The 27,198-nt window shown below is 42.1% G+C and overlaps 1 protein-coding gene across 1 annotated transcript in view; it reads right to left on the bottom strand.

Annotated features, from left to right (window-relative positions):
* The window catches only part of GPR158 (G protein-coupled receptor 158), a gene marked incomplete at its 3' end in the record, with an annotated part of 210,688 nt that overhangs the window by 17,034 nt on the left and 166,456 nt on the right, over positions 1-27,198 (bottom strand). The window contains exon 7 of the mRNA XM_081996293.1: positions 5,132-5,370. Within this exon, the coding sequence (XP_081852419.1) occupies positions 5,132-5,370 (239 nt within the window). The remainder of the gene's footprint in view (positions 1-5,131; positions 5,371-27,198) is intronic.

Raw genomic sequence — 27,198 nt, 5'->3', positions numbered from 1 at the left:
TACCACCAGCAGCTGAAAGCAAGCCGAGTGTGGGACCTCTTCTCTTGCTTCTTAAAGAGGATGCAAGCAAATGCCAATGATGCCCAAAGTACTTGAAGGTATGGAAAGACTTGGAGCAGTACAAGAAGTGGATTCCAAAAAGGGTGGTGCAAAGACAAGAGGAAGTCAGAGCATCTTTCAGCCTCTCCCAAAGCCATCTCCTCCTGTAGGTGGCTTGCAGAAGCATCTGAATTTACCAATACATAAACATGTGGCTACGGCAACCCAAATATGGTTTCCTTAGCAGAAATACTTCATAGAAATGTGCTTAAATAAAGGCTACGTGATTTCACCCGTGTTGTAAGAGATACCAAGAAAAAGCAACGTTACTGCAGGGGGTAATGCAACCCAAACTGCTCGAGCTGGGGGTTCCAGCACCATGCATCATCTCTGTTGCTCTTCCCCATACCTCTTCCAGATTTACCATATCCTAGAGATGAGGGATATAAAATGCACACAGTGTTGGTGATGTGGACTGTGAAAGAGGTGTACATGGTAGTGAGAGGAGTGGGTTACAAGCAGAAAAGGGACAGAGCTGAAGGCTCCTTCGCAAAACAGGATTCTTTTCCTATTTCTGCTGCAAACATTTTATACAGGCCTGGTCTCTTATCACTTAAGAGTAAGCTTTTCAAAGTGATTACTATTTTTACATGATACATTTTCTGAGTATCTAATGTGAGAACAGAAGCCAGATCTTCACCAGTGATGAATGCTAACAAGTGCCTCCTGGTTGTGCTTTCCACACAGAAGAGACTATAAACAGTACTCTGAAAAACCAGTCCCTAGAAGTCTCAAGACAAACACCCAAAATGGATAGCTACTGTTGACAATTTTGGCTTTAATCTTTGTACATTGATGCTAGGGAGAACACGGCTTAAAAACACCCATTTGGAAATGAACAGTTCTTTATTCATTGCATGCTCTGAACAACACACCCCGAATATGGCATAGGGCCATGTCAAATGGGGATAACAAAAAGATAACAAAAAGAAATAACAATCACTCATTTGCTGAATGCACCAGAGGGCCTGTAGAAAATTTAATAAAGGCTGTATTACAATAGCTCAAAACTGTACAAGCAGTCTTAATGCTCAATCTGTCAGAGGCTGTCCTGGCAACTCATACCCTCTTTAGATGCAAAGATTATAAACGTTAAATATCAACAGATGAACAGCGGGAGGGAGTTCTTTTGGGAACAGCCTGAAATACTTATTTTACTCCTTTTCCTGGCTGAGGGCATTCAGTAACTATGATGCAGCCTCTTGTTTGAAATTCTCTTGATGCCCAGGACCCAAAGCATGACCTACCAATGAGCGGGCTGTGGCACCAGCTCAGGCCAGCTGCGCGGGAGCAGCAGAGCTCCTGCCAGCTGGGAATCAAACAGATGCTTGGGCCTCTCACTACAAGAAGGATGCTGAGGTGCTGGAGCATGTCCAGAGAAAGGCAACGAAGCTGGTGAGGGGGCTGGAGCACAAGTCTTATGAGAAGCGGCTGAGGGAACTGGGGTTGTTTAGTCTGGAGAAGAGGCTGAGGGGAGACCTTATCGTTCTCTTCAACTACCTGAAAGGGGGCTGTGGTGAGGTGGGTGTTGGTCTCCTCTCCCAAGTAACCAGCGATAGGACAAGAGGAAATGGCCTCAAGTTGCCCCAGGGGAGGTTTAGATTGGATATTAGGGAAAATTTCTTTACGGAGAGAGTGGTCAGGCATTGGACCAGGCTGCCCAGGGAGGTGGTGGAGTCACCATCAATGGAGATGTTCAAAAAAACGTGTAGACGTGGCACTTCAGGACATGGTTCAGTGGGCATGGTGGTGTTGGGTTGATGGTTGGACTTGGTGGTCTTAAAGGTCTTTTCCAACCCTAATGATTCTATGATTCTTCTATGAAAAATACCTCCCTGTGCTTAGTAAATACCTGTCATTCGCTTCTGGTTGAAACAAAACATTGAAAAACACACACAGAAAGCATGGGGTAGATTTTTAAAAAATACAGTACAAATCCTATCCATGGTGGGTGAAGCCCTGGCCCTGCTGAATTCAGGAACATCCACCTGCCAAGATTTCACCTCTGCTTTTTATTTGTGTTTGTGCATCCATGTTTATCTCTCTGCCTGCCTTTCTCTACTGCCTGGGGCTTTGTTCATTAAACTTATTACTTTGCTTTTTTCCCCAGTTTGTAGGAAGTTCTTTTAAATCCTGTGCTGATATCTGTTTCACTTATAGGATTTTTCCCTCAGGATAAAGAATAAACAGATTTGTGACACTGCAAGCTCTTAGGTACCAAAAGTTTATTGCTTGTTTTTTTTTCTAACTTGGGATCTGGCTGTGACAGGTAGAGGTATAAAATATATTCAGGCCATAGGAAAAAGGCTTTGTGGGTAAGCGTTTTCAAGCCCTCGGGTCCTTCTCTAAAATCTCAGATTGTCAACCATGCCATGGCTTGTCAATGAGACAGATGCCCCAGCCTTGAAAGTGATGCAGAAATGAACACAAAGGAAATAAAAGAATCTGGGCTTATTAACAAATAAGCTACCCACAAGTATCCAACCTCAAGGAAAATGAGTACTGAGTTACATTACATTATGTAGATAAAATAAGATTTACTGAATGCTAATTTTTCTCATCAGCATATCACAGAGTACAGCGGCAATGATAGAAATGGTGACAATCTTTGTGTCTAAGTTCCTACTTCTCTCACAGAGAGCATCCTCTTAAACTTAATGGAAATGTAAATATAAAACATTCACTGCAATAAAAGTCTCAGGAGATAGAGCCTAAGTAGCATGATTAGTATGGAAAATGCTTCATAAATCCTAACTCCAGTAATGACTGGTAGCATAAAGGATTCAGCTCATTATGACTGTCTAACAGAGCCTTGTTAATTCTCACTTTGCTAATCTGTGACCTTGAAAATTCCCTCTCTGCATTTCAGTAAAGCGTTGACAGCCGAGTGAAACAGGGAGGTATTCCAGCAAGGTGATGCAGTGTATTCCAAAACATTCACTAGTTTTATATAAAATACTGTGCCTGACTAAATTAAATGAAATAACCAGTCTTTCATAAATTATCATCCAGGATTTTTATTTTAGCATTTCAAATCAAATATCGTAATCTATCAATTAATTTATCACATAGAATCTTTTGCAAGGCTGCTCCCAGCCAATTATAGGAATAAAAGGGCTTCTGCATTATGGGTATTTCTCCTGACATATCTCCGAGATGAAGTATCTAATTTTGGAACTAGTTCCTACTGGCTGTATGCTTATCAGACTGCTATTAACAATAAAAATCTTGAAGTGCATATACACACACATATATATAAATACATATAGATATAGATATATAGACACACGTTAGTACAGACTTGTAGGCATGTATCTCCTGGTACCACTAATGTGGCTGCATAGTTTACAAGAGACTTGCACAAACATAACTCTGCTTGTAAGGTAGTTTGGGTAAGAAGACCAAATGACAGAATTCTGCCCAGTTTTGTTCAAGCTCAAGAGCTGGTTTGGCCTCCACTGCCCTTGAATGTATTTTGAAAAACATTAAAAATCCCTCTAAATGTAAATATACCTTAAAAAATTATCCCTGTTTTTTCCAACACTGGGCAGACAGCAACTTATGCAATTTCTTACCAAAAAGGGACTATTGATCATAATTAGATATTAAAGCCTGAGTTGTTAATCATTACACTACCATAGCTATAAAATCCAGAGAACAAAAACATTTGTTTGCCATTTTGCAACAACCACCAGTATCGAAGTTTTATTAAAACTACACTGTATTACTGGCTGAGAAATGCAGTAAAATTCTGATGCAAAACGGGTTAGTGCAGATGACATTACCAAGTGTTCCACATTTAATTCTCTTGTTATTAATTTTACAACATCTCTGGTGATAGTACTATGGCATTACTGCAAAATATAGTTATATTTTATCAGTACATCCCTCCTAAAGGGCCCAAATAGAGACACATTTTTAAATGTACTCCTTTATACTCCTCTCTGCGGGGTTTACCAGTGAGCATACTGATCCATGGGGTACCGGTGTGCCTGACTGCCTCCGAGATCTTACGTGAAGGAGAGAAGAGCAGAGCACAGGGCCACCTTAGAGCTATGGAAAGTCCTTGGCAAAGCTGGCAGCAGTGTTTTGCCCTTTAAAACTGCTGTGCATTACTATGTGCTGGCTTTCTGTACAGTCCTCACACCCCCAGGCTGCTTCTATCCACCTTGTCTGCACTCTGATGTGGAGGAGCCACCATTACCTCTCCTTAGCCCTCAGCAGCAGAGCTCTGTCAATGGGATGTCTGTGGGGGAAGCAGGGAAAAGGGCAGAAAGGTAAGAATTTATTTCAGATTTCAAAACATTGATGTATTTGAGATAGTGGGTGGCACTAGTGGGTGGTACCTGGGCTGTACTAGAACAACAGCTCTAGGTGCAGAAGCACCATCGGGAGGAAGCACATTGTACCTGAACCCTGGCATGGTGAATCCACTGTTTGATAGAAAATTAATGAAACAAAAATGAGTCATTTTTCTCCTTGATATGAGTTCTGCAGTGTGTCATTTTTTTAGCTCCTGCCTATCCCAAGCACTGAGAGCACATCTAACAAATACATTAAGTAGGGACTTTTGATATGCATTTCCTATTCCCATTACTTTGATACTATTTTGTGTAAGGTTATGGACGAGTGGTCTTGCAAGTTGCTTCCTTCCTCACACATGAGAGCTCTGCCCAATTCTGTGGTGCAGAAGCAAAAAGCCTCCATAATCTAGCCACAATTTCTCACTTTAATAGTGTAGAAGACCTAGATACCGTCTGCCTTCAAAGATGAAATTTCCTGAGCAGCCATCACTGTTACTACAATCCAAGTTACAAACCTTTGAAAGTCATAAAAGTCTCAGTATATTTTAATTATGGTTTACTTCTCAGCCCATTTTAAAAACATATATGCCAGTATTTTATTTCCCTAGAAGCTTTTCACGTGATATTAGGCAGTCTGACAAAACTTTAAGATATTCTAAAAGAACAAAAATGAAAAGGCAACAAAGCTTTAATCTAGAAATTAAAGATAAGGTAGAAAATGAACATACCAACAGCCATCATGTAATCCCAGCGGTCTATGAGGCACATATTGAAGATCAGGTGGTCAGATGTTTGCCCTTGGCCAATGAGTGGAATGTTTCTCTCCAAATTTTGGGTTATTGCAGAAGTCCAGCCAATGAGAAACCAAAAGACTATCAGGAGAATAACAGCCAGCATCCTCATCACTCGCCCACCTGTCATGTATGGAATACGCTGAGCAGTTCGGGACAGGAATACCTTCAAAACCCTGAAAAATTGAGACAGTGCAGAATTAAGACGACCACTAGCAGCGTCGCAGGACTTAGATTTTAATTTTATTTCACTATCAGATTATTAAAAAAAGTTATCAGCATGCTTTCCCCTGATAGTACATACAAGAGTGAAATTTAAAACATTATTACTTTCATATTCATCGTATTTAAATGGAATTGATTGCTGTCCAGAGAGTGCTACACAGCAATAATAGAAAACATTAGCTATGCTTATGTTAGAGACATATATTCATATGCTCTGTTGTCAGCCTGTTTTGTACCTTCCAGCTCCCAGTGGAAGACTTCTGTCTTTGGAAAAGGGAAGGTCATTTCCATAAAATAGCAACCATGTGTGTGAGATTTCATTTCCCTTTGATGCCGTATGTCTGCTCATCCCCAATCATGCTATTTCCAGAGAAAAATTTAGCACTCCTTGGATATTTTGCCTATTGAGTTTGATGCTTCTGAGACAATACTCTACTCCTCGTAGAAATAACTGTGTAAGGCACTTTTCTAATTAAGTGGGTTTTGACTTGTTTAGAGGCAACAACATGTTTTTCGAGCGTGGACAGAACGCTCATAAGAAAAGCTACATCCTACGTCAGGCACATATACCATGTAACAGCCACTGAACACGTAACGCTGACTTTAAAAATATTTGCACTTACTATCCTATTAGGATAGGTTTACTCCCGCCAAGAACTGTTCAAGGAAGTATCACCTGCATTTTCTACCCATCATCACCTGCTAAAGCAGAAAAAGGTCCTGCTGGGAGCATGAGGGCAACCAAAATTTGAGGAAGTCACCTTGGGGAGAGGGAGTAGTTTGACTCTTCGTGTAGCAGAGAATATCACCTGCAGCACTGGATATGCCAGAAGCATCTAACATTCTCCTGAAGTTTTCCTGTGAGAAAAGGAGGCCGCAGGGGCTGCCATTGCAGTTCTCCTGCCTTGACCTTGAGAAGCTACCAAGGCCAGGCAGTGAGGAAAGGCCATCACAGAAGTTTTCATGCACCTGAATCTTTAGAAGTGGATGGGCTGAAGTTTAAAGGCTGTTTTAGAGACTGGAGTGAGGAGCCTTTCAAAGTGAAGTGGTGAGATGTTCTGGTGATTTTGTCCTCAAAACCAAGTTGGTTGCTGATTCCCGAGCATGACCAGTGAAGACTGTTGATAACCATGAAGGGACAAATTATCACTGAGGTTTAGGGAACTTGAACTTTTTCAGAAAGCTGAGGTTTTAAATGCCCTTGTCAGCTCTCAAAGCATACCAAGCAGGAAGCTACCTCCCAAGCTGTTCCACGGTCAGGTCCACCTTTTCAGCAAAAAAAAAAAATCACACTTCAGATTAATATTTATGCTTATATTTGTCCAAGAGAAGGCAGAAGCAACTAGTGTTGCCTGTCAAACAAATAATAGAGCAGTGTCTTTTAAGGCAGAAGCACAAAAGCTTTTCCACATTCATAAAAATGAATCATTGTTTGACTGCAAACACAGCCTTCACAGTGTGCATTAGGTGAAGTCAGAGATCTGAATATGTTCAACATTATTCAGCTGTTTCCCTCCCAACAGTTACTCCGCAGGGAGTCACAGTTTTTGATCCTTCCATGTTTGATAGATGTTCTGCTCTCCCTTTAGAGATGCTAAGTGTGTTATGTTGGAAGCAGCTTCCCAAAGACTTCAGGCAGGATAGACAGAAAACTCCACATAGCCAAGGCAGGCGACTTCCCTCCGCATTGCTCCGCCGTAGCACTACTGTTCCGGGGCAGCACCAGTAAAAAAATCCTTGTTTTTAGAACACTAAAAATCATTAAGCGAAGGCTTTCCTCCTCCTCCCTGCTGTGAATGACGATCAATACTTAGCTTCCTTGAAGGGAAAGAAAAGGTATTCTTTCTGCAGTGAACTGCAAAACACCATCTTTTCACAGCTATAGTTTGCCATTTGAGAAAAACCTCTTCGTACATGTTTATGAAGGTTTAAGAATTAGAGAAATCATACAAACCAGCTAAGAACTACTAGAAACTTTTCCTTTCTTTATATTTTGACTCTCCAAAGTCAATTCTTGGTGATTCTACTGAAAGCCAACATGTGAGCCTTTTCTGGATGAAACAAGGCAGGACCCATTACATTTTTCCAGTACTAGCTCATTAACTGTTGACTGTGAGACAGCTTTCTAAGGGAGAGGGGTGGGCTGCCGTTACATTATTGATCTAAGCACAGTGAAACAAATAACACTCTGCAGTACAGCAGTCAAAACCCCTCCAGTTTGGATCAAACCACACTTCTTCTTTTCTCTTCTTTTTCACAAAAAAAAAAGCATCGTGCACCACCACCATCATTGCTACCTTGGACATATAGGCCTACATGTAACCCAACCTTTACACTTTTTTTTCTTTTTCTGAGAAGCTGTAAGGAAAGCTGGGTTAAAATTCATAGTGTTGAAAATCTCCTTTTCAGAGGCTGTGGCATAAAAGTACGCAACCAGAACATGAGCTCCAAAGTTACAATTCTCTCATCTTCCTGCCACAATATGAATCCAAACCCGCATTGCTCACCACCTCAACACTGGCCGACGTGCTCTCATCTCCTATGTATTATTGAACATAATAAAACATAAGCAAAGATAAGTGCCCAGGAGTTTCCCCTCCCAAGAGCATGCCTCCTCACCAGGCTGGAGGGCCTTCTTCCTTCCTCTACTTCTGACTCATATCCTATCAAAGTTCACCATAAAAAAGTCGAATCTCTGCAATATGAGACCAAATTGCCTCAACAAACACATATTGTCTGCTGACTGGTACCCCCCATCAGAAAATTGGGGCTTTCTCAATTCAAATCCCTGCCCTGACTTCTGGCTACGCAATGCTCAGTCCCCCTTTATCGCACTGTTCTGTGTTTATGTATCCGGCTGAACTAGCTATTGAACAAACAGGAGAGATTTCTCACAGGGAGGCAGGAAGTGGAGCTGGTGGGCTGCATCTGAACTAGAAAATTAAATATGCCCAGAGTTGTTCCTGTTACTGATGCCAACCGGCACGGAATAGCTGGCATCCATACTATTACCCCCCAACACAGGGTGGCTGCAAACTGCCACTGCAATGGCCTCTGCCAACTCCTGAACCACACTGGGGAGCATTCAGGTTAGCACAGGCCAAGGGCAGGCCAGGGACCATTAAAACAATTCAGCAGGAGAGAAGATGGAGTTCCAGCACCCAGAAATGTTCTCTGATGATACTTAATTTATGAATATAGATGTAGTCCTGAATGCAAATCCCTGAGCAAATTAATTTTTAATTATGAGTATCAAGTAAGGCAATGTCAACTGTAAAGAATCCTCCTCCTGTCCTGTCTACCCCCAAAATGTCTGGTAGTGCCAGGCAGTGCTCTGGTAGAAGCTCAGGGCACTGTTTGAGATGTATGGCCTCTGATCTAAGCAGGAAAGGAAACTTAACCATCTTCCTCAGCATCTTCTAGCTCTTCTCCCAGCTAAAACCATTCAGAATATGCAATCCACTTTTACGTGCTCTTGTTGGATAATCAAACCATCATTTTCAGTGACATGTCTGCTCTGTTTACAGGCAGATCAGACAGAACATTGCAATGTGATCTACCTGCTTTGCTGGAAGACACAGCTGCCTTCAAGCAAAGCTTTGACCTACAGTCATCTACAGGCAGCATTAAAGCTGATATAGAATAGCCGTCCTTTTCACAAAGGAAACAGAAGGCACGGTTCAGGCTGAATGAACTGCCTGGAGACCACTGCAGGTAACTCCCAACTCTGCTGGCTGCACTGTCAAGTCTGGATAGAATGAAGCTATATGGTCTGAGGGTTTTTTGGGGCACCTGGCTCCATATAAATGGAAAAGGGTATGGCTTGGTGGCAAACACTGAGAGCTGAGAGCCGAGGGAACTCCAGCAGCCAGGAAGACAAGTGATGCTCAAGTGTATCTGAAGCACAGGGACAGAGCATGCTGGTTCACAGCACTGGCTGGGATCTCCAGCTCGGCAACAGCAAGCAAAGCACGTGGCTGCTGCTGTAGAAGTTACATCCTGAGATGTAATGTGTAACCTTAGAAAGTAAATAAAACCGTATTAAATTTTCATGTCATATCAATAAACTGTCCTGTGAACAGAAAACATGGCCCCCAAACTATCAGCTGACTGCATAAGCATCAGGAACAACAGGTGAAGGATCCTGCTTTGACAGCAGTGACCTGGCACAGTTTGTTTATTTTTTATTTCTAGCATCTGTCATTTTGTGGCTCTACTGAGTCATCCTGTCAAACTGTTCTGTTCCAGACTGATGATTTTTATTGTGATATGAAAGCTACATCAGAAAGATAATGGGTCAAGCTCTTCTGAAGTATATTGCACTGCTATGGTGCAGGGATTATGTCTTACCTGCTTTTTCTGGAGTAACAGTGAACATGCCACTAGCTACTTTGAGTTTGTAAACTGATGTGATCCTACTAAAAGTGAGAAGGTACTTATGGCACATGTATGGCACCACGTCAATAGAAAAGAGAGCCTACACCTCACACTTGACACACAGGCTGTTGTGGATTAGCCCCAGCCACCAATTAAGGACCATGCAGCCGCTCGCTCACTCCCCCCACAGTGGGATGGGGGAGAGAATTGGGAAAAACTTGTGGGTTGAAATAAAAACAGTTTAATAGGGCAGCAAGAGAGGAGGAAACAATAATGATAACAGTAATAATAATACTGACAAAGGAATGTACAGGAACAAGTGATGCCCAATGCAGCAGTTGCTCACCAGCTGGTGATCAATAGCCCGTCCCTGAGCAGTGATACCCGCTTCCCAGCAAACTCCAGTTTATGTACTGGGCATGACGTTATATGCTAGGGAACATCAATTTGGCCAGCCTGGGTCAGCTATCCCAGCTGTGCCCCCTCCCAGCTTTTTGTGTACCAAGTCCTTGACTTAGTATAAGCACTACAACTACTTAGCCACAACTAAAACTTCAGTGTGTTATCAACATTATTCTCATACCAACTCCAAAGCACAGCATTATACCATCTATCGGGAAGAAAAAACAACTCCATCCCAGCTGAAACCAGGACACAGGCACACCCACATACACAAATACTGAATGAAGGTTTTATTTCCACATCATGAAAGATGACTGAAGGAAGAACATCAACTCTTAAGGCCCAAGACCTCATGAATCGTATTTAGATACACTCATACCACCAGTTACTGGCTCTCAGCTGGAAAGGATAAAACCCAACTGAGAGAAATGAATAGCTTTCTAAACCACATCCCATCTAGAAGTCTCGAAACTGGTCATTGTCTACTTCCCAAGTGATTTCGCAAGACCTCAGCATCGAACAGACGTGAAGTCCAGCACTAAAGAAGATACTCACTGAAATCAGGATCATCTTTTGCTTTACTGAGTCTGATCATCTTGAATTTGAGCAAACCTGGGCTGAGAGCCATGCCATGTCAACAGCATGACAACGGTATGGCAAGACCTGCATCGTTTGCATTATGTCCTGTCCAGTGAAAAGGTACAACAACTAGAAAAAGAAGTTCTGGCAACTATTTGGGTGTATGAATACTTCTGAGAGTCCCCATCCTGTGCGTAGCCAGCAAACTTGGACACATATCACTGATAGCCATCAAAATATCTCAACTCCTTCACACTACCTTGCAATGAATCAAAGTGAGAATTACAGCATATGTCTCCCACATTTGCCATTTCAGGAAAGAATTCAAGCTGGCCGAAGACTACTCTGCTCAGTGAGACCACTAATGGTATCATAGGCTTGCTAGATAGTTGCAAGGTAAATCCTAGGTACCAATGGTACTGGAAACACAGGGAAGGAGATTGTACTGCAGAATTGTTTCCTCTCTACTGGAAGCGTGCCTGGCTTCAAATCCTCACCTGGGGGTCTGTGGTTAATAAATGGCAATATTCATATCTGAGGATAACATTAACAAGTTACCGGTCAGATAATCTTGTGTACTGAGTGATCATGGAAACAGTGGTGTCCTTTTCCCTTAACAAATTATATTTACTTTCAAAAACATGATTTTGAAAGTATAGTTTCCTTGATATCTTCCCTCAAGTTTTAAAGTGATTTCCTACTGTGGAAAACTAACGTAATACAAATTTATCAGATGTATGGCTAGAAAAGCAAGATGTGAAGAGGACTTAAAAAATGTATTTTACCTCAGTGTCTGGCAAAAACTACTATTAGTAAGCAAAGACACATTGGTCATGACTTAATGTTAACCTACTCTGTGCAGTAGTTTCCTAGATTAGTTTTAATACTACATGTATAAAGGTAATTCTACAGTGCTTAAATAAAAGTTCCCCTTCTGGATTAATGTATAGGAGATAAAGTGTGCTGCCATAATTTCCGAGTGTTTGAGCAGACTGAGGAAGGTGGGAAGGAAATCACATGCTGTTCAAGGGAAGGCTCTGGGTAGTGGGAGGCAACAGGAGTCCAATAGGTTTCCCACCGCAATCAGAACCACTCACCCATTCCCAAGAGAGCAGCACTGGACTCTCAGTCTCATGCTTATTTAATAACATGGAAAGAATCTAAAAATATGACTTGCTTTGATGAAAATGTATTGATTCGAAGTAGCTGTTGTCTGTCAATCTGTATGTAAGCCTGGAATGAGCAAACAAAATTATTTGTTATTTTTTTAAACATAGCCTAGATTCTGACATTTTTCATGCTATACATACGCTTTATTTTCTCCTTTCACCTGCAAGTCTAAATTCCCACCTGAGCAAAGCTCAATTTCCTAGTGGACTATAGATCAAAAAGCTTTCTCTGCCTGCAGCCTGTTCCAGGGACTGCAGCTGGCATCTTTTGACAGAGCAGCTGAGGTTTGCTTTTCCCCAGTGCCCCTCGCTCCCCGGCTCACTGCCCTGCTGCCCGCATCAGTTGTGGCTGCCTGCTAGCTCCCACTGCAGAGGCACTGAAACTGTGTGTGTGTTGCTCTTTGAAGTGCTTTTCTTCATACCACCATATCATCCAGGTAGGTCTCATCAGAAATGGCTGTTCCTCAATGGGATTTGCCCATCCTGGGGGTGTGCTGATGGATGTACCAAGCACCAGGGAGCTGAGAGGTACGAAGGCTCAACAAGGGAACTTGCCATGTCACGTAACCAGGCTTCAGTGATGCAGACCAAGTCTCCTTATTTATGAAATCTTCATCTGCTTTGTGCTAATTATCTCTTCTAATAAACCACTTACTGCACTAATACCCCCACGAGCTCTGCTGAGATAAGCAGAACTACAGAGAGTGTCAGTGAAACATCTGACCCTCTGCTGTCAAACTCTGACCAGGCTGAGCTCTTACCGAGCACACCGTGACTATGTAAACTGTTAAACAAAAAGCCCATCAATCTGTCCCCAGACAACTAGCAGTGACATGTTTCCTGTTTGTCGACTATTCACATTTACAGTTATGTCACACAGTTGCTTTGGCGGCATCAAAATTGAGAGCTCACCACCACAGAATCCTATCAGACATTCCTAAAATTCTGGAAATCCCCGTGTGTTGGGATAGGCACACCACCACCTCTTTCTGACTCTGCTACCAAATGGTTAACATAGCCATTTCAATAATTTCCTCCTGATAGATATTTTTAAATAACTACATCCCTCATTCCGTAAAAATGAGGTCAGCTCCTCAGACATTTTTCTCCGTAAGCAAACCAATCTTGTTGAGCTCTTCATTCAAATTTGAGGTGGTTTTGTGGCAGAAACCTTAATTCATAGATACTTAAGACTCCTGCTGCTAGTAGTTTAGGCTGAAGATTATAAATCCTTCAGCCTATACAAACTTGGGCTAAGCTAATTATTTGCTTCTTAAAATCATCAGGTGATTATTATATTTTTGTAAATCTAAAGCCATTCAGTTCTTTACCCTTATCAAACACTTTCAGAACAGGCAGCACAAAAGATTTCAAGGTCACCATTTATCAGGAAGCTTATACTGTGAAAATAGATGCAAGAACTGCCTCCTGGTAATCCTTTCCTACAACAGGTCAAGAACATTTTGGAAGGTTTTCATTACAAAATTTGCTGCACAGAGCGCTATGGAATTGAACATAGAAAAGCCAACTCCTCTCCTGATCCCAGCTCACAATGTTTCATTTAACAAAGGCTGACAAGTAAAACCAGTAGGGATGACACAAGTTCTCCTCCTTGTTGGTGCTACTCCATACTGGCATCCTCTCCTGCTGAAAACATTCACAGACAATTTCAACAACCTTTTTGAGTGTCAGAGGCGTTTTCTAGTGATCAGCAATAAGGTAGCTGGCCAAGACCTTATGCCAAAGCTTGTATTTTTGTTCTTAAAATAGTGACTCTACATACAGGAAAAGTCTTGCAATGGATAAAGCCCAAATCCAGGCCAAAGTAAATTTGGGAGTGGTTATAAAACTTTGTGCTAGTTTTCCTGGGATAGAGTTAATTTTCTACATAGTAGCTAATATGAGGCTATGGTTTGGATTTGTGCTGAAAACAGTGTTGGTAACACAGGGACATCTTCAATACTGCTGAGCAGTGTTTACACTGAGTCAAGGCCTTTTCTGCTTCTCACACCACCCCACCAGTGAGAAGGCTGGGGGTGCAAAAGAAGATGGAAGGAGACACAGCCGGGACAGCTGACCCCAACTGACCAAAGGGATATTACGTAACATATAACGTCATGCTCAGCATATAAAGCTGGGGGAAAAAGAAGGAAGGGAGGACATTCAGAGTTATGGCGTCTGTCTTCCCAAGTAACCATTATGCGTGATGGAGCCCTGCTTTCCTGGAGATGGCTGAACAGCTGTCTGTCGATGGACAGTGGTGAATGAATTCCTTGTTTTGCTCTGCTTGCGTGCACAGCTTTTGCTTTAGCTATTAAACTGTCTTTATCTCAACCCATGAGTTTTCTCTCTTTTACTCTTCTGATTCTGTCCCTCATCCTACCACAGGGGAGTGAGCGAGCGGCTCTGTGGTGCTTAGATACCTGCCGGGTTAAGCTACAACCACCTTGATCTAGAAAGATTTTCTTTCCTTTCTGCTCCTTCTTAGTTCACTGGCAAGCATTGCAGTTCTGATCAGAGAATGGTAAGTTCCACTTAAAAAAGGACGGTACCTTTTCAGCATGTTTAGTGTGGCCACAGAAACAAATTATCTCCTTCTTTTCAAGCTAAAGACAGTAGATATTCTGAACCACTTGCATGATGTGAAAGTGGCAGCTTTAAGAAAAACAATACCTATGAGATTTTCAATAGGACTGTAAGATTTCACAATTAATAGCAGCTGCACTACATGTTTCACTACTGTTATACTGTTTTAAATTTAAAGTTATTAGATTTATTTATTAAGGTACTACATAAGAACAATGCAAGGCTTTTCTCCAGATCAAAAAGAAATGAAAAAAAATTTAGTGAACTTGAGTGAATTACAATTCACTCTACTAGCAGTTGTTTATTGTGAGCACTGAACTATATATCCATAGCACATTTACAGATCATTATACTTTGCTTTTTGAAAAATGCACTAAATAGTAGTCAACAACTGAAGAAAAACAACACAACCATAATGACAGATGGATGCTACATTGTTTTCCCCTTTGTATCCCATTACACATGTGGTTAATATGATATTGTAACTTTAGTTCATGTGTGCTACATTGTGGATTAAACAAGGTAAAAAAGTTGTCAATAAAAAGATCTCATTAATTTACTGAGTTTTTGTTTCTAAAAGCACCATAAAATGACATGTGCTTTTATGTGATCTCTTTTGTATTATTAGCTGCTTTAACAACATTAAAAACTATTAATGGTGCTCTTATAATAATACACAATTCTGCTACTGAATTTTCTAGAGCAGGATCTGAGATCCTACAGCCTGAAGGCCAGCTGTAGCTCTTCATTTCAGCCAGGCTGGGCTGACATCCCTGGGAATCCGCTAATGAGCAGATCTGTTCAGGTGTTTGTACGGTCTCCCAGGCCCCAGCAACAAGAAGGTTCCTCATCTGTGCTCTAAAGGAAGAAACTCTAAACACACAGACTTTGAGTTTGGGTTTTTCATCACAGGAGCTTCAGTGACCAGATGATTTCTCTGAACGCTCTACTTGTAGGAGGAGATGAAAAGCAGAGTAAAATTAATTTCTCTTTAGGAGTTGAATTGTGTCTTCCTTAGAAAGTTTCTCACGCTGATGAGATTTTCTTGAGGATCTTCAAACTCTATGTGACATCTCGTATTAGCTTTATTTGTAAGGTACTGAAGATACAATTCTTCAAGGAAAGATAGTGGCAGTAGACTTCTCTGACAGAAGTGACATTGCCCTGTCTGTCAATGGTCTGCCGAGCAACCTCAGGAACAGATCTGTGAGATGGCAGTGGGTGACAGTAGAAGACCCAGAACAGATCCACAAGCATGGACACAAAATTCCCAACAAGCACAGCGGGTTGTGGAGAGCTTGATGCAACTTCAAAATTCACCAGAGCTGGATCAAATCAAGACCTGCCTTGCAAGGGCATGGTACACAAGTTAAGAATCAGGCATAAACACTGCTATTTCTAGCCTGATATAACTAGTTGCCTTGAGTTTTCTCCATTTAAAAAATCAGTCACCTTGTCTGATCAAACAGATCCCTGTTCTTCTGAGTTTTCTCTTTGCTTTTTTGTAGGAGGTTCCTGCAGGAGAAGGTGCATACAGCTCAAAGCTGTGGCTGCCTGTGGGTCTAGCTGCATTGTCAGAGAAGATTCAAGAGAAGTATTTTTCAATATAAAGTGCTTTAAGTATATTGCCTCAAAAAAATTCCAGTGAAAAGAAAGAGACCAGGAGAAGTATTGTATCTGTGGAGCACTCACTAAAGCACTATGCACAAAATCTTTTGGCACTAAAGTATCTGCTCACCAATTTACTTGTTTCCTTTTCTGCTGTGAAACGATGTTCCTGCGCACTACTTTAAAATGGCAATCCATTATTAAACAGGCAGGAAGCAAACATCAGCAATTGAAAGGACAGGAACTTCCCCCATCTTTATAAACTGCAACACATCACCATTTTTATGCCCTTCTATTTCTTCCATATCTTTTGGAGCGCATTTTTTTCCTTTCACTTTCCTTCTGTCAGATCGTTTCAGTGCTGGAAGTTACTGTGAACTGGTTGAGAGAGGTTCATACAGCTGCTTCCATACTGGATGACTAAGAGCATGTGCACCTCTACATATCCAAACAAAGCCATATAAATGTTCACATTTTTTCATCACATCATCCTCCTCATCTTATCGATTCATTGCTAATCGTACATAGACATGGAAACCTTATATTCTAAAAAATAAAAAATCTTGAATTCCAGCTAATGCTGGTCACAGATGATTCCAGCTAATGCTGGTCAGATTTACATAAGTGAAATTTCCAAGATTCATGCTTTTCCCTCAAATTAATACAGCTAATATATGGAAAAACCTATTTTTCTAGTCTTCCACATAAATTAACCATGCAGAGTTCTTACAGATTGGCACTCAAAGTTATCTACCTTTTCCTAATAAAATAACAGTCAAATAATCATGAACAAGAACAATACAAATTTGCATTTCCTTTCAACCACAAGGACACTGAGGAAGAGGAATGAAGGTACACTGAAAGGTCCAGTCTTTGATGTGTTCTGCTCTTATCTACATGCATTCATAATTGTATGATAATCAGATAATTAATGATAAGCAGATAACCAAACAGCACAGAGGTAACAGAGAGAATTTGTCCTACTATTTTATTCTCTTTAGGTGTAAGAAAGAGTAATGACACCCGCTGGACACAATCTTCCTCTCAGATCTGCAATGCAGACTTCTGTACTTCAGCAGCGTTGCCAGTACCCTCATTATATGATGCGAAGCTGGCAGGGGTTAATGAAATGTGGTACAGAAAACTACAGAAAGACACATAACTAATATTTAGTTACAATATTTGTTGAGGGTTTTGTGCTCACTTTAATAAAATAAATGTTAACCACTTTATAATGTGATTGACAGTCAGCAGCGTTTTATATCAACTCTAATGGAAACGAAGCTCTTTATCAGCATTATGATCTCCTTCCACTTGTGAAATAAATATTAATTTTATCTCATGGTTGTGCATGCAGGTATCATGGCTAAGACCTTCATGTGTATTTGAAAGGAAGGTTTATCCTTCAGCTTGTCTGCAAAAGATAAGATTCAAACCACTCTTAAAACACATAAAATCAGGAACATCTCCACCTGTCATGAGATACAGCAGTGTTACCACCAACAGAAACTGAGATGATAACCAATGTGAACTTCTTTGGATAAAATTTCCACGTGATAAAATACTGTTATTATTAACAATATTCCTCTGCAAATGTGTGCTTGGAGTAGATTACACCAAAGGGAATGAAAATCCTGGCAAAGATATTGCAGCTTATCAGGCACCTGGGGAGTTATTGTGGCTTTGGTCGATTAATTCACAGAATGCCAGAATAGCCAAGGTTGGGAGGGAGAGATTAAGAAATTGCCTAATCCAGCCTTCCTAATCAAAGCTGGATCAATGAGAGCAGGTTACTCAGGACCTTGCACAGCTGGGTTTTGAGTTATTGGTCTGTGTTAAGCATCTCCTACAGTGGGGAAAGGCAGAGGCTGGTTACTGGCATGCAGCAGCAGTGACCCTCTCGTAGAATAAAAGGCCAACATGCAAGTTAAATATCAAAGGCTTCCACAGCAGCTTCATGTCCTTCGGAGCAACTTACAGATTCACAGGAGATAGCTAAGATGCAGGAACAACATCACATATAAATACACCTCCACCAATACAGAGGTGCAGATATGGCTATTGAAGGTTGCAGTACTACCCGCAGACCTCCCCTTGCTTTGGTAGTCTTGTTATTTTACATTTTTAAATTCTCCATTCTCAAAAGCAACAACGACAAAAGGTTCCAAACGTCCATTATTTCAAACTCCTGTCTTTTCTTCTGAATGCAGATGATGAAGAGGACAAACAGACATTAGTTGGTAAACCAAGCTGCTAGTCACATAAATTCCCTGACATATCGCCCCACTTATTTATGTTTCCCTCCTAGCATTCACTAAGAACTTTAGAAAAAAGGAAATGCTACAGTAAAGGTAAAAAGACCAAACCAGATTTTTTTAGGCCCAATCTAACTCATACTCCAGTGTGTCAAACACCCCTCCTGATGGAAGAACAAGTAGAGCAATGACTGTGTAAGAAAATGATCATCAGTATGTTAGCAGCAGTTTCTCAACTAAAAGAGGAAACAAATTCTGGCCAGATCATAGTCAAATAAGAAGAATGTGAAGACTGCATCTCTTCTATTTATAATACCATAGTAAAGGAACAAATAACTAAAAAATCCAGCAACTAAAAAGCCCCAGCTGTATAAAATCGACATCTGATAAAGTGTTGAAGAGGGATGGATTCTTCTGCTCTGATTAGCCTCAGCTTGGCTCATCCCAGCAGAGTAGTACACACCAGTGCAGACCAACCCCGTGTTTTTCCATATGCTATTTCTGCATGAATCTGGCATGCTACTGACTGTTGTTATTGAAACAGATCAGTTACATGCATGCTCTGGAGGAGATATATTGCATTCTGGATGTTTTTTTCCCAATGTTTCATAAAAATTGTCACATACAATTAAAGGAAATTTAAAGAAGAGTAGTCCAGAATCATTGTATAGTGTCAGCAATATCTGAATAAAATTAATCCTTTCATAAGCTTCCATGTTGTATTGCCAGGTACATGCTCATTCAACTATGTTTACCCTCAATATGTGTAAGCATGTGTAGCAATCAGAAAAAAATGCTAATTAGGTTAATCATGAGCACTTCTGAGGAAGCTACAGTTTCCTGGAAACTGGTTTCTGAACGTCTGTCTGAATTTAAATTTTGTGAAAATAATTAAAGTTGCATGTCTTGACAAATACTTGCCGTTTCCTCCCCTGCCCTGCATAATACCACACTGCTAGGAATCTGCCTCAAAAGCTAGGACTACCTCCTGGAGTGACAGCATTAATGGTGTCCTTAAAAATAACTGCTGATCACAGGACTGGAGTGCTCCATGGATGGGTATAGGCACTTTGGGAAGGACAGACTGGAAGAGCAAATTGCCCTGTTTGTGAGAGGGCAGCTGGTGCCCTGTGACAAGATGAGAGGCAATGGGCACAAACTGAAATCCAGGAGATTCCATTTAAATGTAGGAAATTCTGTGAATGTGGTCACACTGCAATAGGTTGCCAAGAGAGGTTGTGGGTCTCTGTCCTTGGAGAAATTCAGAACGCGGCTGTACATGGCTCTGAGCATCCTGCTCTGGCTGAGCCTGCTCTGAGCAGGTGGGTTGGACTATATGATCTCCAGAGGTCATTGCTAACCTCAACTCTTCTGTGATTCTGTATCTTTGTGTAGTCAGTATATAGATGTATAGATAGATGGAATAAATTCAGAAGTCACTAATATTTTCTTTGTATGCTTTCTGCAACAAGCTTTTTATTCAGACCTTAAATCTTGAGATTTAATACGCTTTAGAAGTGCATTAGCTTTAGAAGCATAGGTAGCATTAGAAGCTCTTTTATATAACTCGTTCAATTAACTTCTTCAGAGCTTTGACTGAATATTCCACAAGGCATCACAAATTCTGCTCTCAGGGGCCCACTAAAGTACACCTTTTCATTTTTATTTTCCAAATTTATTACTAGACAACACTGACACCCATTCTAATGAAGAGGGTAATGCAATACTCACACTCCCCTGCAAGGTTATATATATCAATGCAACATATAACTTCAATAAATAAATGAAACATTCTGTTCATTTGTCAATCTGCAATAAAATATTCCAGTTAAAAAAGTCAACTGCAGGAAACACTAACTCTCATCTTCTATGTTTCCTCTCAGACGCACAGAAAGAAATAGCATCATCTGATGAGCTAAATTCTGAAAAGTGTTGCTTTGTGTGTTCACCATAAAATAATGAAAAAAATGACAATTTAAATTACGGTCAAAGGTTTAGCTGTCAAGGGTTCTAAGCCAACCTAGAAAAACAATAACAATATGTCTATTTAAAGATAAATTGAATTGAAATTATTCTGCTGTTCTGAAGGAGTGTTAAACAAGCACACAGGAGAGCTAATTTAAATTCCACAAATTTCAGGAAGAAAGAGGAAAGGTTTATTTTTACGAGATAGATAAAACACTCAGAGATTGTCACATGAAATCAAATGTAAAAGATGTAAAAGATGCAGACCCAGGCAATTTTCCCAGATACAGCAATGAGACCCTACTGACAACAAAATGGATTGAACAGAATGAGAGGAATATGCAATAAGCCTGAAGCTCCATAAAATCTGCAAAGATGAAGTAAGGAGGAAGAGTCCCAGCTCCACTTTGAGGTGACATACACGTTAGAAAAGTGTTGATAGTGGTGAATTTTTCTAAAAGAGTAGTTGTTTAAACACAAATATTCCAGTCAGAGAGGAGTCAAATAGTGCTAAGAAACGCAGTGGCAACGACCTTGCTTCGCAATCAAATAAACCCAAAGAAACACACAGAGGAAAACAGGGGCAATTAATAAGACTACTTTCTTATTAATAGTCAGACACTGACCCAAATTCAGACTTGGTGACATCCATGCAAGAAGAGCTAATCACACAAGAAACAGATTTGGACTCTTGAATACAGCAAGCAGCTTAAATGTGATGTTTCACATAGCATGAAGATGAAAATAAAACAAATCATCCCAGTCTAACTGAACATGGAGACAAATGGGAATGGAAAACATGGTTTGATTTTACTGAAAATAGTCCCGAGATACATCATTTACTTTCTGTAGTCTATCTGACAAGTCCTGCAACTGACATTGATGACTCTGACTTTGCATGCTAATGTAGATGCATGATCACAGACCTGAGGCTTTCCAGGGCAAGGCGTGCTGCCAGCTCTTCATACATCCGAGCCTGCTAGGGCTGCAACAAGCTAGGAAACAGCTAAGTTTGAATGCTCATTGCCTTCTGAGAAGATGTCTACAAAACCTGCCTACAAAACCCGTCTCACTAATTTTGATTTTCAGTATCTTGAGGTTACTCAATTTTGCTATTCTCAACAGTCTTGTGTTCATTCCAGAAGTTGGGGAGCCCACCCAGGAAACACTTTTGGGATAAATAGTATTGTTTGAGTGTGCAGATGTCAGTGCCTTTAATGCTGTCACTACGCTTCTAGTAACAAGGTGCAGAAAACAACTACAAAGTTCACTGATTTAATTTATAAATTCTACCTTTTTTCTTACAAAAAGACTCACAGCTGAAGTCTAAAGTGCTTTGGGTTCATTTTTTGTTTGGGTTTTTGTTTTGTTTTTTTTCCAGAAAGCCTGTGCACTGTGGCTGGACTGCAGGTTTAACAGACACAGCGTATCCTGGCCACTATGCGACTCTGTACAAGAACGTGCTTGCCAGCTGTGGGGAACGGTGCCTTTAGGAAGATCTGGCAGAAAGCAACTGCAGCTGGTGGCTGTGCCCCTCATGTCGTGCAACGCTGACTGGATTGTGCCCACTGGATAAAGCAGACTTTGGCTCTGCGTGATTTCTGAAGGCTACAGAAGGAAAACAAACAAAATACAGACAACGCTTAGTTCTCTGTGGTCAACCTATCTTTCTCAGCTCAAGAAGCAGTTTAGGTGTTTCATGGTGCTTGGAGTTAGAACTGGCAAAGACTTCACACCCAGGCAAGCTGCACGTGTGCAACCAGGAGCATGGAGGAGTGAGCAGCAGGCAGAGATAATGACAGCTAGCTACGAAACTGTTACACTGAAATGTGAAAGTGCAGGACTTTCTTCATAAAAGTGGTATTTTAAACAGACACCCAAAAGAAGGTGGGAACAAGAGAGTTTGTAACTGGCAGAAGTCTCGCATTTGCTGGCCCTTGTTCCTGTGGGGGACTTCAACCTACTGGACATCTGCTGGAAGTATAACACGGCAGAGAGGAAACAATCTGGGAGGTTCCTGGAGTGTGTGGAGGGTAACTTCCTGACGCAGCTGGTGAGTGAGCCCACCAGGGGAGGTGCCTTGCTGGACCTGCTGTTTACAAACAGAGAAGGACTGGTGAGCGATGTGGTGGTTGGAGGCTGTCTTGGGCTTAGCGACCACGACATGATAGAATTCTCAGTTGTGAATGAAGTAAGGAGAGGGGTCAGCAAAACTGCTATCATGGACTTCCGGAGGGCAGACTTTGGCCTGTTCAGGTCACTGGTTGAGAGAGTCCCTTGGAAGACAGTCCTGAAGGACAAAAGGGTCCAGGAAGGCTGGACAGCCTTCAAGAAGGAAATCTTAAAGGCACAGGAGCAGGCGGTCCCCATGTGCCGTAAGAAGAGCTGGCGGGGAAGGCGACCGGCCTGGCTGAACAGGGAGATTTTGCTGGGACTCAGGGAAAAGAGGAGAGTTTATCATCTCTGGAAGAAGGGGCAGGCAACTCACAAAGAGTACAAGGACCTCGTTAGGTCAAGCAGGGACAAAATTAGAAAGGCAAAAGCCCAGCTAGAGCTCAGTCTGGCCACAGTCGTAAAGGATAATAAAAAATGTTTTTACAAATATATTAACAACAAAAAGAGAGGCAAGGAGAATCTCCATCCCCTACTGGATATGGCAGGGAACATTGTCTCCAAGGACGAGGACAAGGCTGAGGTACTTAATGCCTTCCTTGCCTCAGTCTTTAATAGCCAGTCCAGGTATCCACAGGGTATTCAGCCCTTCCTGAGCTGGAAGATGGGGATGGAGAGCACAATATACACCTCATAATCCAGGAGGAAGCAGTCAAGGACGTGTTAAACCACCTGGACACCCACAAGTCTATGGGGCCTGATGGGATCCGCCTGAGAGTACTGAGAGAGCTGGTGAAGGAGCTTGCCAAGCCACTCTCCATCATTTACCAGCAGTCATAGTTAACAGGGGAGGTCCCAGAAGACTGGAGGCTTGCCAATGTGACGCCCGTCTACAAGAAAGGCCGGAAGGAGGATCCATGGAACGACAAGCCTGTCAGCCTGACCTCTGTACCGAGGAAGATCAAGGAGCGGTTGGTCTTGAGAGCGCTCACAGGGCACCTGCAGGACAACCAAGGGATCAGGCCCAGCCAGCATGGGTTCATGAAAGGCAGGTCCTGCTTGACCAACCTGATCTCCTTCTATGGCCAGGTGACCCGCCTAGTGGATGAGGGAAAGGCTGTGGACGTTGTCTGCCTGGACTATAGTAAAGCCTTTGACAGCGTCTCCCACAGCATTCTCCTGGAGAAACTGGTGGCTCGCGGTTTAGACAGGTTTACTCTGTGCTAGGTGAGGAACTGGCTGGATGGCCGAGCCCAGAGAGTTGTGGTGAACTGCGTTAAATCCGGCTGGCAGCCAGTCACGAGTGGTGTTCCCCACGGCTCGGTTCTGGGGCCGGTCTTGTTCAATATCTTTATAGATGATCTGGATGAGGGAATCGAGTGCTCCCTCAGTAAGTTTGCAGATGACACCAATTGGGTGGGATTGTTGATCTGCTGGAGGGTAGAAGGGCTCTGCAGAGGGATCTGGACAGGCTGGATCAATGGGCTGAGGTCAACTGTATGAGGTTTAATAAGGCCAAGTGCAGGGTCCTGCACTTCGGCCACAACAACCCCATGCAATGCTAGAGGCTTGGGGAGGAGTGGCTGGAGAGCTGCCTGGCAGAAAGGGACCTGGGGATGCTGGTTGACAGCCAGCTGAACACGAGCCGGCAGTGTGCCCACGTGGCCAAGAAGGCCAACAGCATCGTGGCCTGTATCAGAAAGAGTGTGGCCAGCAGGAGTAGGGAAGTGATCGTGCCCCTGTACCTGGCACTGGTGAGGCCGCACCTTGAATCCTGTGTTCAGTTTTGGGCCCCTCACTACAAGAAGGATGTTGAGGTGCGGGAGCGTGTCCAGAGAAGGGCAACGAAGTTGGTGAGGGGTCTGGAGCACAAGTCTTCTCAGGAGCGGCTGAGGGAACTGGGGTTGTTCAGTCTGGAGAAGAGGAGACTGAGGGGAGACCTTATCGCTCTCTACAACTACCTGAAAGGGGGTTGTGGTGACGAGGGTGTTGGCCTCTTCTCCCAAGTAACTAGTGATAGGACGAGAGGAAATGGCTTCAAGTTGCACCAGGGGAGGTTTAGATTGGATATTAGGAAAAATTTCTTCACTGAGAGGGTGGTCAGGCATTGGAACAGGCTGCCCAGGGAGGTGGTGGAGTCGCCATCACTGGAAGTGTTCAAAAAACGTGTGGATGTGGCCCTTCAAGACATGGTTTAGGGGACATGGTGGCGCTGGATTAAGGGTTGGACTTGATGATCTTGAAGGTCCTTTCCAACCCAGTGATTCTGTGATTCTGTGTGATTCTGTGACATCTAAGGTGAAGAATCGGTCATATCATTTGAGGTGAAACAGCTGAGTAACAGACCTGGTTATAGCTGACATCGGATCAAAAAAGCTCAGAAGGGAATTACAGGGATCCCAGAATTAGTCCTTTAAAAAGCCATTAGGATGTGTCTAGCAAGCGAATTACCTAAACAGAACTTGCGATCAGAAGACCTGTGGGACAAAAAGGCACGTGGAGGAATCTACAATAAATGTTGCCTTGCACTTGATGGCACTAGACAAGGCATCTATGTTCTTCAAAGATGAAGAACCATGCCTGGTGTTTGAAGAACATTGATGCCGTGTCTAGTGCCATGCCTGGTGTTTGAAGAAAGGCTGAAGAACGACAGAAGTCTGCCTGCTCCAGCTGAGCACTAGCACAGGACTAAACCAGCAATGCTGCTGGCTCCAGAGCAGTGATGAATGAACTAACAAAGTATCGAACAACTAACCTTAACCTGTCCAAGGCAGACAAGCCAAAATGGCACCTGAAATAATGCCCAGTGCTCAAAGTAAATGCACAGCTAAAAAAAAATCAGTGTTGTTTTGGAGTTAAGTGGTGAGCAAATACCCTGTAAGCCGGTAAGTTAAACATACATACGATAAATAGATAATTGGAAAAGACAGTTTATAGCTTTTACCAACAAAATACATAAGAATTGAAGAGGATAAAAGCATGCCTCACACTTGGTCTCGCTCAGCTATACCTTTCTTTGGAAAGGCAAGGAACATGCAACTGAGGAACATGCTGTCAGAACACAGCAGTGTCCCATGAGTCCAAATGACCTATAGTTTTATTACATCAGTAATTTATGCTGCTTGCCACATGGCAACAGCTTAAGTGGAGCTAGAGTCACTTGCTGCTCTGACAAACAAGCAAGGGAGTTGGTATTCCTGGTTGCCCAGAAGGGAAATGAAGACTATCTAACGGTGCAGTCCTGCCCCTGTAAGGCTACTATATAAGTAAGAATGTGAAAGAAACATTGGGATGCCCTAACCAGGGAAAACCTGGAGGACATGGACTAGGCCAAATGCTGAGGCAACAGTGCAATATTCTCATCTTCAGGAGACATTTATGGGACATGGCACAGAGTATCAGGACTGGAAGCACCATGATTATATTAGTGAGCTGCACACCTCAGCTATTTGTTAACAGTTAGGTTTTTTGCTCAAGTTGGCCTCAAGTTGCGCCAAGGGAGATTTAAATTGGATATTAGGAAAAATTTCTTCGCTGAAAGCATTGTCAAGCATTGTAACAGGCTGCCCAGGGAAGTGGTTAAGTGACCATCCCTGGAGGTATTTCAAAGACACGTAGATGTGGTACTTAGGGACATGGTTTAGTGTTGAACCTGGCAGTGTTAGGCTTATGGTTGGACTTGATGATTTTAAGGGTCTTGTCCAACCTAAATGATTCTATGATTCTCTGTTTGGCACACTGTTGCAGGGTCCTACTACTTTCAGGTATCTGCATGACATTGTACCTTGTGGGAGAAAATCAAGTGTCATCACTTATTTGGTATTCCTGCACCATGCCTCAATGCACGGCACATGCCCACTGTCTCCTCTGGGTGAGATACAGGTTATCTCAGACGTGCCTACATTTTCAGACAGAAACACAAAAGCCGTTTGTTAGCACAAAACCCATTAATCTATGTAAGTGTCATTTTGGTACAGGAAGAACTCTAGAATAGTCATCAAAGGATCTAAGTATCTTTGATGAGAGCTAGAGATTCTGCGAAAAGATAAATGAATACCAGAATGCCATGTGAGAGAAACAGCAAGCACAGGAACAAAGTTCAAAGGGGACTATAAACAGGCAGTGGCCATCACCACCATGTTTCTCTCACCAAAGTGAGAAAAGGATATGAAAACACAGAATGGTCAACAAGGATTTTGTGTCTTGCCCATATCAGCAGTCTTGATGGTGCAGCTGTGCAGCAGGTGCAAGTGCAAATCGCAGTAAAGACTGTGAAAACCAGTATGTGTTTGTTCATGGGGCTTCTAGCCCTGAGGTATCATCATAGGAAGCAAACAAATTGAACTGAGCGCCAGACAATATTTCTGAGGAGGGACACTAACAGTTTCCTTACAAGAGACTGAGTCACAGACAAAACTGAACATTACATAATATGGGTCCTTGCAAAACCCTACATTTTAATACATTAAAATGGTAAAACAGTCAATGTCTCTCTTTCATGGGTGTAATAGGTTTTTATTCATCACAGGACAATGCTAGCTCCGAACCCACAAGAAGCCATCAATTGCTACTACTAAAAAGAATTTGACAGGCACCACCTACAAGGTTCCCAGAGCAAGAGATAGGCTATTTTCTCTCCTAGCAAAGTATGATTTGCAAATTCAATAAAAACTTGGAAGAGATTTGGTCATTGCAGCCACATTCTCCAAAGCATTTGAAAAAGTGC

Source organism: Phaethon aethereus (genome assembly GCF_964289735.1).
Source record: "Phaethon aethereus genome assembly, chromosome: 2".
NCBI lineage: Eukaryota > Metazoa > Chordata > Aves > Phaethontiformes > Phaethontidae > Phaethon > Phaethon aethereus.
This window is presented reverse-complemented; position numbering and strand designations above follow the sequence as displayed.